At 41.1% G+C, this 12,835-nt stretch overlaps 1 protein-coding gene across 3 annotated transcripts; it reads right to left on the bottom strand.

The window, feature by feature from the left end:
* Positions 1–2,198: 2,198 nt before the first annotated feature.
* Positions 2,199–12,678, bottom strand: Clk1 (CDC like kinase 1). Of its 3 annotated transcripts, XM_034499257.2 has the most exons (13): positions 12,514–12,678; positions 10,464–10,624; positions 9,848–10,073; positions 8,893–8,983; positions 8,443–8,509; positions 7,121–7,237; positions 6,862–7,028; positions 4,691–4,785; positions 4,468–4,597; positions 3,542–3,624; positions 3,109–3,188; positions 2,818–2,908; positions 2,199–2,530 (listed from the first exon to the last, which is right to left on the bottom strand). In XM_034499257.2, exons 2-13 carry the CDS (start codon positions 10,622–10,624, stop codon positions 2,387–2,389), a joined length of 1,452 nt encoding a protein of 483 aa, XP_034355148.1. In that variant the 5' UTR covers positions 12,514–12,678; the 3' UTR covers positions 2,199–2,386. The 3 variants fall into 3 exon arrangements, with proteins under 3 accessions (XP_034355148.1, XP_034355150.2, XP_076787987.1); XM_034499259.2 differs by lacking the exons at positions 8,893–8,983; positions 9,848–10,073; positions 12,514–12,678 and having other exon boundaries at positions 10,464–10,611; XM_076931872.1 differs by lacking the exons at positions 8,893–8,983; positions 10,464–10,624; positions 12,514–12,678 and having other exon boundaries at positions 9,848–9,991.
* Between the last annotated feature and the right edge of the window lie 157 nt (positions 12,679–12,835).

Genomic DNA, 12,835 nt, shown 5'->3' with positions numbered 1-12,835 from the left:
CTCATGAAATTTGAATGTTTACTAATACATAGTGGATTCATGTTGGCTGTGAATCCACAAGTGTTAGCTATCCTCTTTCGTTGGCAGTGGTGGCGCACGCCTTTAATCCCAGCACTTGGGAGGCAGAGGCAGGTGGATTTCTGAGTTCCAGGCCAGCCTGGTCTACAGAGTGAGTGCCAGGACAGCCAGGGCTACACAGAGAAACCCTGTCTTGAAAAACCAAAAAAAAGCTATCCTCTTTCAGGGAATTCCAAGGTAGTACCATTTCAAGATGAACTGGCTGGAGAGCTCAAGTGGCAGAGCACTTATCTAGCACACCAATACTAGTTAAGGCATTCAGTGGTTTCCCAGTTTTGTCACAGACAATAATGGTGAAACTAAAATCCCAACACCATGTACTTTAGAATTACCATAAAATCCAAATTAAGACAGTCTCCTTCCCTACTTGATGCCAATGCCGAAGCTGTTCTTACATTATGCTTGTGCATTTTTTGTGCCCACTCACAGGCCAGATTACTTGTCAGTTCTCTACCATGTTGGTTCTGGGGAGTGAACTCAGGGCATTAGGCTTGGTGACAAGCATCTACTGAGCCTTCTTGCTGGGATTCTTAAAACAGGGTCTCACTATTCAACTCTTGCTGGCCTGCAACTTCCTGTGAAGATTGGGTTGGCCTTGATTATGAGAGATCCACATGCCCTTGACTCTCAAGTACTGGAATCAAAAACACACCACACCCAGTGTAAATTATTTTTTTTACTTTTTATGGGTGCTGAGAATCAACCCTAGACCTCTCTCTGGAAGAGCAGCCTCTGTTCTTATCCACTGAGCCATCTCTCCAGCCTCTTAAGTGTATGTTTAGCAGAGACCTGAAAAGCTTCCACAACCAAAATTATATGGATACTAGGAACTCTTTTAACACAAAATCAGAGTTAGAAGTAACAATACATGTCATGATCCTGTCATATCCAAACATGTCTATGCCTAGGAAACTGGGGTTTTGGTATTGCATGATTTGTGTGCATGCACACCCATGAGCAGGAAGTAGTGTCTTCCTCTATAGAGCTCCACCTTACTGCCTTCAGACAGGCTGTTTGCTGTTCTCAGCACCACCCAGGACTTGGTGCAGTGCAAGCACAGAGCACCTCCCACTCCAAGACAAGGACATCAGGGTTTTATTACTTAAGGAAGGTTTGCCTTTAGGGGCTCAACTCTTGGAGTTGGAATCCTTTGGACAGCAAGAGGATTTATAAAATGACCTGCAGGTCTTAAAAAGTACTTTGTGTATGTGCCCGTGTAGAAGTTAAAGAACAACCTTCCAGAGTTGATTCTTTCCTGCCATTGTTTGTTTGCTTCCAGAGCTCAAACTCAGGTTGTCCAACCTATCAGCAAACATCTTTATGCACTGAGCCTGCTCAATTTTTAACGTTTTTAAAAGAAACACCAAAATAAAAAGAAATAAAATCACAGAATTGAGGCTGCTTGTGCCACATGAAGTCCTGATAAATTGCAGGGGTATCCCACCTGCATGTGCAAGCAGAGGCCCACTGAGGCAGACATGACAACCCCTGCCTCCACAAGCACTTGCGCATATGTGCTCACATACATGAACAGAGTGCAGAAACACCTACCCCACTACAGGAACCTTGACTCATAAGAGTTCCGTTAGCCTGAAGAGTAACAAAGAGGAATGAGCAGAACACACCAGAATACTGGCCAGAAAACAGCAGTACTAAACTTTGAGCAAGAATAAAAGGAAAACAAAACCTTAAAATTTAGTTGGGCTTCATAATATAAATTTTACATAGAGAAGGATGTCCCAATACCTACTTTTTTTTTTTTTTTTCGAGACAGGATTTCTCTGTATAGCCCTGGCTGTCCTGGAACTCACTCTGTAGACCAGGCTGGCCTCGAACTCAGAAATCCTCCTGCCTCTGCCTCCCAAGTGCTGGGATTAAAGGCGTGCGCCACCACTGCCTGGCCTACTTTTTAATCTCATAAAAATGTAAACAAAGAGAAAGTTAGAAAGTTCAGTGGTGAAGACAACTGGTGGCTGTTCTCTAGAGGGCCCAGCATACTTTCCTGGCCTGCAAATGTGTGGTACAGGCATAAATGTAGGTGAAAATACCCATATACATAAAAGAGCAAAGTTATCTCCAGACTTTAAAATAACTGCAGATAGACAGTACACCAAACTGTATACTTTTATACACTGATAATCACAAAGTTTATTCCAAATAAATCAGTCTATAATTATTGAAAGATATTTGGCTTAGCCATGTATTTAATAAAACCTCTAAAAATATGTACAAAGCTATACAAAATAAATTAAGAACTAGACTGATACAGTCTGTAAGATCTCTTTCAGAGCTCCATGTTTATAATAAATCATGTATGCTTTTTAAGCGGGTAAAAGAAAGGATGCTTTAGGGCTTCTTTGAGAGTAATTCTTTTAGCTGGATCATACTCCAACATTTTCCCAATGAGGTCAAAGAGAAGCTCATGTTCGGCATCCTGAGATAGCATAAACTCCTGAAACAGAAAGACAAATATTCTTACTGCTGTACTCTTTCCACCATAAAAACAAAAGAACCATATACGATCATGGGATTGATTGTGGGTTACCAGGCCTCTCTTTTAAACCATTATTAAAATGTTTCTGGGGGTGGGAGGAGAAGCCACGTGTAATAGTGCACACCTACAGTCACAACACTGGCAGAGACCTTCAGAGGGTGAAAGTCAGCAGACTATAACAGCCATAGTTCTCTACAACCCAAAAGTGGGATCATGCAGGTTATTTAAAGACTATCCGGGCCTACCTTCAGAGGTTTACAGCGCCGAGAAACATATCTGCCAGCAGAACTGTGTTCATCCCAATCTAATCGATCATGATGGAAATATTTGCGTTTCCTAAAACAGTTAAATGTCCACATTTACCATACTGAGCTCCCCAAATTCAAAATAGCAAAGGTAAGTATTTGTTAGTATATTCTTCTAGATCTAATCTTTTTCTAGAGAGTTATAGCCAAGGAACAAATAGCTTAAAAAAAAAAGTTCCAATCAGAATCCAGCGGTACTACTACAGACAACATGACTCAAGGAAAACATACCTGGTTTTCTGTATCATGTGCTTTGGTAGTGGTCCAAGAATCCTCTCCATCATTGCTAAGTGTTCCCTGCTATCATGAGTCTGAAATAAAAACATTTGTTAACTTACACATCACGCCCTATTCCACAATCAGTTCTCTAGTTCTAGCTGTTGAGAAGTCCTACGATGACCATCAAAATGACATGGCTCATGTTGCAAGACAACGAAGTATTTAAGCCTCAAACTTGCCACTGATCTTCCCTAAATGACTGGAGACAATGCTTACAACAGCTGTAAAGCTGCCTAAGACAAAGCACACAATTTTAATTTCTTGTGCTTTATTAATCTAATAAGAAAAATAAACCCCTGTGGTGTAAATGTGATCTTTAGAGTAATTTACACAAACAGGCACTTTTACTGCAAAGCTACTAAGCACGTCATCCATTGTAACTTACCGGAAATACTGTAAATCCAAGATAATACTCGATAAGAATGCAGCCTATACTCCAGACATCACATGGTTGTGACCACCCTAGGGCTGCAAAACAAAGCAAAGTGTCAATGTAGAAATCCTCACTAATTCTGAAAGACATCTTACCTTAGAATTCAAAAATAATTTTAAGATTCTAGAAATAGAAATTAGAAATCCTCAGAGCAAGTTAGGCTAGTAAAGCCTGTCAAGTTCTGAATTTAGTAAGACATCCTGCCCTCAATGTGTAAGGTTCTTGATTAATCTTGCAGTTTCACTTCTTTTAACCACACTCCAGGAGCACCAGATCATACCATATACTCTTGACATACTTCGGTGCATAGTAGGCAATACTTTGTTCGTTAAAGTACATTCTTTTTAAGTCAGACTCTGGACGTGTAGCTCAGGTTAGTCTTGAGCAGACAACGTATCTGGAGTTGTGTAAGATTCTAAAATGCCCACTCAACAACACATTTCTCAAAAACAATCTCATTTAAGGCTAAGCATCACTTGCTAGTTTCACAGCTGGTCAGTAGAGATGTCAATGTTTATTTTTGGAACAGGATCTCAGTATGTGGCTCAGGCTGGCTTCTAACTCAAGAGATCCACCAACCTCTAATTAAAGACATGTGCCACCATGCCCCCCAGCATTTTCAAGATTCTCAACATAATTTCTAATACTGTTGTCTGTCTGTCTGTGTTTGTCTCTCTCCTTCATGATAATCCTGGTATTGGGCTACAGGCCTCAGCAGCGCAGGCTGTACCACCGAGCTACATCCCTTAGTCTGGAGCAGTATTTAATGAGAAAATGATCAACAAAGCAGTCAATCAAATAGTACCCAAAACTACGAATTTTATGATGGATTCAATAAATAAAGCAGTGTAGGTTGTTCCAGCATACCAAGTACTAACCTAAAATAACTTCAGGTGCTCTGTAGTGTCTTGTAGACACCAATGTGCTGTGGTGTTCATCATCATATGTAGCACTTCCAAAGTCCACCACTTTAATATCTGGATTTACTATAGTGCGTTCATCACGTTTCTGAAAATCATAAGTGACAAGTTATAAAGCTGTATTATTGAAACAAAGTATTCATCAGCAATATAATGAACATGCTATATATAAGGTACTCACCATTTTGGGATTATAAGCCTCTGTGTAGTCAGACTTCACAAATAAGATGTTTTCAGGCTTCAAGTCTGTGTGAGTCAATTTATTACTATGCAAAACTGGAAAGAAGTACATAGTTACTTTAACTATAGACTCAAATATCAAAACAGAATCATAAGCCCTATATTGTAACATATGCCAATAATCACTAAGGAAGTTGAAGCATGAAAATCTAAGAGCAGCCTGGAAGGGTACTAAATGAGTCATTTGTTTGTGGTAGGGTCCCTCTCTATAGCCCTGGCTTTCCTAATACTTCCTATGTGGAACAGTCTGGCCTTGACCTCAGAGATTGGCCTGACTCTTGAATACTGTGATTAAAGATGTTTACTACCCAACCTTGCTGAGATTGACATAAAAAACAAGATAGTCTGGTAAGATTGCTCAGTGGCATGGACATGTACTATTCTTTAAGACATCGGTTCAATTCCCAGCACCCATATTAAGTGGCAAAACCACATGAAACCTTGAGGGTCTGATACCTTACAATCATGTTTATGTTGTACACACATGAAAACAACAAATTTAAACAAAACCCCCCAACCCTCTAGTGTCTTCTTATATACTGCAAAAAGTAATCAATAATCCTAGTCCATCCAGTAAAGGATTCCCCAGAGAAGGTGTAGGGATCTATATCTGATAATGACCGATTCCCATCCATACAATGCTCTATCCACAACATTCGGGTGGTTGATACTACAGCAGGATACTGAGATCCGAGGTCATCCTGCCACAATCAGACTGTCTCTAATCATTAGGGACTGAAACACTATCATAGCCAGCTCTAGTGATGCTGGATGTAGTGCTGGCAGCACTACAGCCTTAGAACTAGGACAGAGTGCAAGGTCACCCTGGACTGCACAATGAGACTATGTTTCTCAGGAACAAGAAGGTAGCCGAGAATGATGGCTCCATCAGTAATCCCAGTACTCAGTGGAAAAAGGTCAGAGGGCTGGCAAAAAGGACAATGGCAACAGGGTAATTCAAAGACAGGCTGGTCTACATATCTTGTTCCAGTGGGTAAGAGGCTGTCTTAAGAAACTGAGGTTTGGGGCTGGAGAGATGGCTCAGTAGTTAAGAGCACTGCCTACTCTTCCAGATCCTGAGTTCAATTCCCAGCACCCACATGATGGATCACAGTATCTGATGCTCTCTTTGCAGGTGGACATGCAAATAGAACACTCATACATTAAGTAAATAAATCTTTAAAAAAAAAAACTTTTTGATTCTTTTGCCATCTGCTAAGGGCTAGAATTACAAGCATTCACCACCATGCCCAGCTTATGCGGTGCTAGAGATCAAACCCAGGTGCTTGCACATGCTAAGGCAGCACCAACTTAATTACATTCCTAGCTTTCTATGTTGGATAATATTCAACGTAGAATATAGAAAGTGAATAATACTATTCACTGAATTAAACACTACAGACAAACTTGTAAGCAACTAAATCTTATTTCACAATCATTTATCTTCTCTAAAAACTGAACCCAAGGATGCAAGATTAAGTCTCCCTTTCGCTCCTATTGTCAACTACAGCTATTAAGATGTATACTCAATCCAGGCAGTGGTGGCGCACGCCTTTAATCCCAGCACTTGGGAGGCAGAGGCAGGTGGATTTCTGAGTTTGAGGCCAGCCTGGTCTACAGCGTGAGTTCCAGGACAGCCAGGGCTACACAGAGAAACCCTGTCTCGAAAAACAAAAACAACAACAACAAAAAAGATATATATTCCAATCTTTTGATTTTTTTTCTTCATTCTTCAAACAGAGTTTTGTAGCCCCGGCTGGCCTTGAACTCAGAGATCCGCCTGCCTCTGCCTTTCAAGTGTTGGTGTTAAAGGTGTGCACCACCACTGCCTGCTTGACCTTTTAAACCATTTTTAACAAGTTTGCTTATCTTTTATTTCAGCATCCAATCCCTCAACTTGTCTGTATATACTTTCAGACCAGGCTTTTAAATCCCACAGTAGACCTCATTTTATAGTCTTCTGCAGTGATGGCGACAGAAAAAAAAAAGGCCTCATTTCTGTCACTGAGCTACAGTCCCTAGTTCCACGAGATTCTCCTTTTTAAAGATCCAAATTAGTCGGACATTAATTAGTCTCAAACTCAAATTTTAGAAGGAATGTCAAAAACTTACAATTTACAGATTTGCATATTTGATATGCCATCTTCCTGATATGATCCATTCGAAATGGCAGAAAACTGTTCTCCTTAATGAAATCGTACGTACTAAGCCCCAGAAGTTCAAATACAATGCAAATGTGACCTCGATGCTCAAACCACTCCAACATCTGGACACAACGGCTATAAACACATAAAAAGACAAGTAAATAACTCAATGGAGCTTACAATTTAAATCTTTCTGAAACTACTTCAAGTTTTAACTTGATACTTACAAAGTACTATGGGGGTCTGTTGTGTTTAAGTGTTCCAAAACTTGTATTTCCGACTGAGCAGCTTCACAGTATCTATCCACATTCTTAACTATTTTCACGGCGACACGTCTACCTCCCCTGTTAAAAGAGAATAAACAAGTTTATACAGGTGCTATCTAGCAGCTCCAGTTCCAGAGGGTCTGATGTCCACACATAGACACGTGGTGATGATCCAAACTGGTGTGTGTAATGGCATGCCTTTAATCCCAAGCACTCTGGAAGCAGAAGCAAGAGGATGCCTAAATTCAGAGGCAGCCTTGTCTACACAAGGAGTTAAAGGACAATTAGAGAGGCCTGTCTCAAAAACCAAACCAAACGAACAAACAAACCAAAAAAACAAAACGCATACCACTAAATAACAATGATCATGAGTTATCCTATGTTTCTTCAACTAAAGAATATATACATGAACAGTCTAAATTAATACAATGTTGAGATAAAAAAACACTATCTCAATCTGCTTTCATTTTTTTTTAAAGATTTATTTTCTTTAGTTATGTGAGTATATTGTTGCCATCTTCAGATAACCAGAAGAGGACATTGGATCCTACTGCAGTTGGCTGTGAGCCATCCATTAGTAAAATTAGTTTCCATGCCATTAGTACACTACTGACGGCCCCTCAAAGTCCCACAAGAAAGTTTCATTTATTCTGAAGGATAGAAAAATAAAGATACAGAGGAAAAAAAATCTTTAATAGCCATGTACTGGTCTTACAGAAGAATCCAATTTCCAGGCAGCCCAGCTCACAACCACTGTATGGACACATTCTGGCCTCTGAACTCATGCATGAGTATACAATTAAAAATAAAAACCGCCATTACTGCCATGTTGAATCCCTGGGTCTGATCACCAACATGCAGTGAGGGGCGTAGATAGACAGCATTGATGAAGCTTGACGGACACCCAGGTCTGCTATCACAACTCATCTAAAGAGAAGCAAGTCTCCCTACACTCTTGTGCTGGGAATTAACTCAAGAGATGTCCGTCCCTTCTCAAGCCAGGAAGCTGCACAGACTACTTAGTGGGTTTTGTTTAATATAAGAGGCCAGGTGTGATAGTGATAGCACACACACCTTGATCCCAACACAAGAAAGAGGCAAGTGGATCTCTGTGAGGGCTCCTGGCCTACTAAGTAAGGCCCTGTCTCAAAAACATTCCAAAAGCATTCTGGAAGCAGAGGTAGGTGAATCTGAGCATTAGGCCAGGCTGGTCTACAAAGTCAGTTCCAAGACAGGTAGGGCTGTAAAACCAAAAAGGAAAAAATAGAGAGAGAAAAACTTACACTTTATGATCGATGCACTCCACAACTTTTCCAAAAGCACCTTCACCTAAAGTATCAACAATTTCATCTAAAAAAGAGGAATAAAAATCATTCGTAACAGGGAAGAACAACAATGTACTTATAAGTGTTATCAATGCAGATTACTCTAGGTGATGCTGCAAATTTCCTTATCATTAATTACTTATCAGCCAACACCATCCAAAAAACATACAACTATTCTTAGATCTACTTCATTCTCAGACTAATTTCATTAACTTGATTTACTGCTCTGGAATTTGTTTAATATTAAAACTCCAAAGAAAGCAAAGACAATTCCCTCCCACCAAAAGAAATGAAAGCAAAACAAAAAACAGAAAGAAAAAGATTTCCAAATCCCTGAAACTTTAATCTATATATATATATAGATTATGTTATCTGAAAAGTTAATAAGTGTTGAAAAATATTCTATACATCTTGCACTTAGTACGTCTCCACTCTGACAGATCAGGTGACCCTCCTCATCATCCTCTACACTCCTGGATCTTTTCCTTCGGTGACTCTTCTGGAAACGTCAAGTGGGCGGCACCAGCACCAAGATCATCCAGCCAATCAATATACCCGAGTGAATTCAGGGCAGAATACGAAATTCATTCAGCGGGGAGATATTCAGGCATTCAGATACACGCCAGGCCACAAACAGTTGGCAGGAGCAATTTCAAATTCAGTCCCCAGAAATTCACAGGGCACATAGTTTATGTTAACAGGAGAAAAACATGGCAAGGAACAGATTTTCAGATAAGATACTCAAAGTGGTAAGGCAACAAAACATAAACACATTTGCTTTTCTTTAAAAAAAAATAAAAGCTTATCTGTGGCATTCACTGAAACATAGTGTCCTAATTTAATACTACAAAGCTGTAGGATGTAGTATTTACTTTAGTAGCTTGTAGCCAAATAAGATTTGGCCTAATCAAGAAAATAAATATTAAACCAGTAAATAAATAGTCCTAGTTTGGGAAGGAAAAGAAATTTAGTATATAACACTATAGCATTTTAAATGCTATCTGATAGATTTCCAATTAATACATGAAAACACTAACTTCAAATCTGTAGCTTAATGAGGAAAAAAATTGACACGTTAATAAGTCATAACTAACCCTAACACAAAATACCTAATTCTTTAGAATAAACTTAACATTTATCAAAATAATATCTCTTGAAATAGCATTAAGAAAATCTTTTCTATCATTTCAGAACTAAATATGCATTGTTTTCATGAATTTCTTATGCAATGCAAATACTAAAAGAATAATCCTGCAAGGTAGAGTTGTGATGGCTTTTATCTTGAAATTTTCTCAAACACAAAACTGCTTCCTGTTCTCCATGGGAAATAAAAACTTTCAAAATGTTTAAAAGGTGCTCATACCCCATGTGAACGGCGATGTGAGGTGTGGTGGTGACTCCTATGTTTACTTTTGTAACTGCTTCTTCCACTTCTACCAGAGGACTTGCTACTATGATTCTGGTATCTACTTCCAGGTACTCCATAGGGATACCCTGGCTCATAGCCCATGTAGTCATTCCTGTATTCATCAACATAGCGTCGACTACGGTAAGCTCTCTCATTTATCAATCTGCGTTCCAGATAATAGCTAGAGGAGAAAAAAAAAGTTTTATAGCTATACAAACCAACTGCAGTGTAGAGAACTGAACTCACCACCTTTGTCCAAGTTAGGTCTTTTCACCATTGAACCTACAGACCACGCATTTAAGTAATACCCATTATCTTATATATGGACCCCCAGGATTTCATACAGGGTCTGAACTACATTCCCAGGCCAAAAATCTACTTTTATATTGCAGTACTTTATGTGCCTTGTAAAGATGTATTTTTAATTGTGTGTGTATCTGTAGTACTAAGGAGTACCTGAACCCTGAAGGGGTGGGGTGGGGGGGAAGCTGAGTTACAAGTTATAGTGGTAGTGTGTCTGAAGTGTCTTCTGCCAGAGCTCTAAGTCCCAGCCCATAACCGCCTTTCTTACCTATCCGTTGTTTTGGAGTGGTCGTATTTGCAGCGCTTATGCTCACGGGCACTGCTATGTGATCTCTTCTTTCTTTTATGACTGCTGCTGCTTCTCCATGTTCCATAATCCCAATCTCTTTCATCCCAGTCAGAACAGTAAGCTCTCTTTGAATGTCTCATCTATAAAAGACAAATTTTACCAGTTAAATTGCATTTCTGTGATGTTCAGTAGTAAATGCTTTCTTTGCAATTTCCCACTAGTTTTGATCTTTTCCCCTTCCCAGACAGTCTATATGGCTCTAGCTTTGCAGACCAGGCTGCCCTTGAATTCAGAGAGCTATCTGCTTCTTGCCTCTGGAGTACTGGGATTAAATGCATGTCACCCCCAGCATTAATTTTGTTTTAAATCAAAGTTCTAAAGTTGTAGTCAACTGTCTGAAATCATAAAAATTATTGCATTGCCTCAGATTCTGCAATCTGAATTTTATTCACAGATTTTTTTTTTACCCTGTTCTCACCATGCCCAAATTCAAATTAAGTGGAAAAGGTTTCTATTTAACTTAAGCAAAAACTTTCAGAAGTTCAAATTACAGGTTCATGAGATGCAATTTCTGCCCAAACCAAATCTCCGTCTGACATAACCATAGGGGCTGGAGAGACGGCTCAGCTGTTATGGGCACTGAATAACTTTCCAAAAGACCCAGGTTCAATTCCCAGCACCCGGTTGATTTCCTGCTCTGGAGGAACACCTGCTATCCACACAAAGACATACATACATGCAAGCAAAACACCGATGCATATAAATCAAAAAACAAGACAAAACAAAACCCAGCATAGCCACAAGTCACCCTAATTAAGTTTTAAAATTTGTGTTTTGGATGTTATGATGCGTTTGTTTACAACTCAAAAAAAAATGCTGTTCAGCAGATGACCTCACTTCCCAATGCTCCTTCAAGTAAATTTCCACGGTCCCTGCCGATACCCTTACTGCTAGCAAAGGCAGACAGGGAAAATGGCTCATCTTGGTCGCCCTCCGAACTGGATCGTCTTTTATGCTGAGTCAGCAAAGTTCAGGCATAACCAATCTACATACTTTACAGGGCAGGTCATGATGAAAATAAAGCTGTTTATTTAAAGCGGAAGTGACGTATAATTTTAGGGTGTTTCCCCCCTTTACAACTTTGTTTACAAAGGAAATTGTCTTTAACTCTTTTTTTTTGAGACAGGCTTTCTCTATGTAGGACAGAGGACAGGCTGTCCTCGAACTCCGAGATCCGCCTGCCTCTGTCTTCCCCGTGCTGGGATTAAAGGTCCGGCCTTTTTGGATTTTAGTGTTGCTAGAAAGTACACCCTTTGAACCTTGTTTAAAACAAGGAGGATTGCCGGGCGGTGGTGGGGCACGTCTTTAATCCCAGCATTTGGGAGGCAGAGGCAGGTGGATTTCTGAGTTCGAGGTCTACAGAGTGAGTTCCAGGACAGCCAGGACTACACAGAGAAACCCTGTCTCGGAAAAAAGAAAAAAAAAAAAAAAAAAACCAACCTAAAACAAACAAAAAAACCCCAAAGCCGAGTTCTACCCTGGTTTCTACTCAGAACTGAAGTGACAACCTGCTGTGAAGCTGTCCCCGCAGCACCCACCCGACAAGATCACCTCCGGGTGTGGGCCCGGCCTGGTTAACAAGACCTTCCGCTTCGAATATAAAGGAAATCAGCACCAAAAAATGCGCCATGCAAAGACCGAGAGTAAAGCCAGTACTGACCGAGTCCAAGCGAAGGCCGCGCCCTGGCGCCGCCATTCCGAAGGATGAGCGCCGCCTTCCCCCTACCGCCATCTTAGGTCCGGCCGCGTCCGCTCGGTCGATTGCAGCCCGCCCGCCCTTCTCCCCCGACACGGAGCCTGCGAGCACTGTCCCCACCTACACAGACGCCAGCGGCTCTGCAGAGCTCTGCAGCCGGGCCCACAGAGCCCCTTCGCGTGGCTCCGCCATAAAGAACCGCAGCGGGATCCGAGGAGACGGCCGGGCAGCGTCGGGATATGAAAAAGGGCCCTGACAGACACTGCGTCTTACCTTTCTGCAGAGACTCCAACCCTGAAGGCGAAGTTTGCAAGGCGACGGTGGGGAGCGTACAAGCGACAGCGACGACGTCCCAGAACAAAATGGTGCAGACAGCCGCAGCGCGAGCTTCTTCTCCGGAAGGCTGGTGACGTAGTGGGCGGGGCCTACGCAGGCGCTGAGTACGCAGGCGCGGCCCGCTGCACCCAGTGGGCGGGGTTCCGCCTGGGCGATGCCTGGAGTTGCTGGGGTTTCTTGAGTACAAGACACAGCAATATTCTTAGATACTGCAGGTTACAATAACAGTATCTTCTCCCTTCCTCCTTCTCTGCCTCCC

This window comes from Arvicanthis niloticus, chromosome 3 (assembly GCF_011762505.2).
Source record: "Arvicanthis niloticus isolate mArvNil1 chromosome 3, mArvNil1.pat.X, whole genome shotgun sequence".
In the NCBI taxonomy this organism is placed as follows: domain Eukaryota; kingdom Metazoa; phylum Chordata; class Mammalia; order Rodentia; family Muridae; genus Arvicanthis; species Arvicanthis niloticus.
This window is presented reverse-complemented; position numbering and strand designations above follow the sequence as displayed.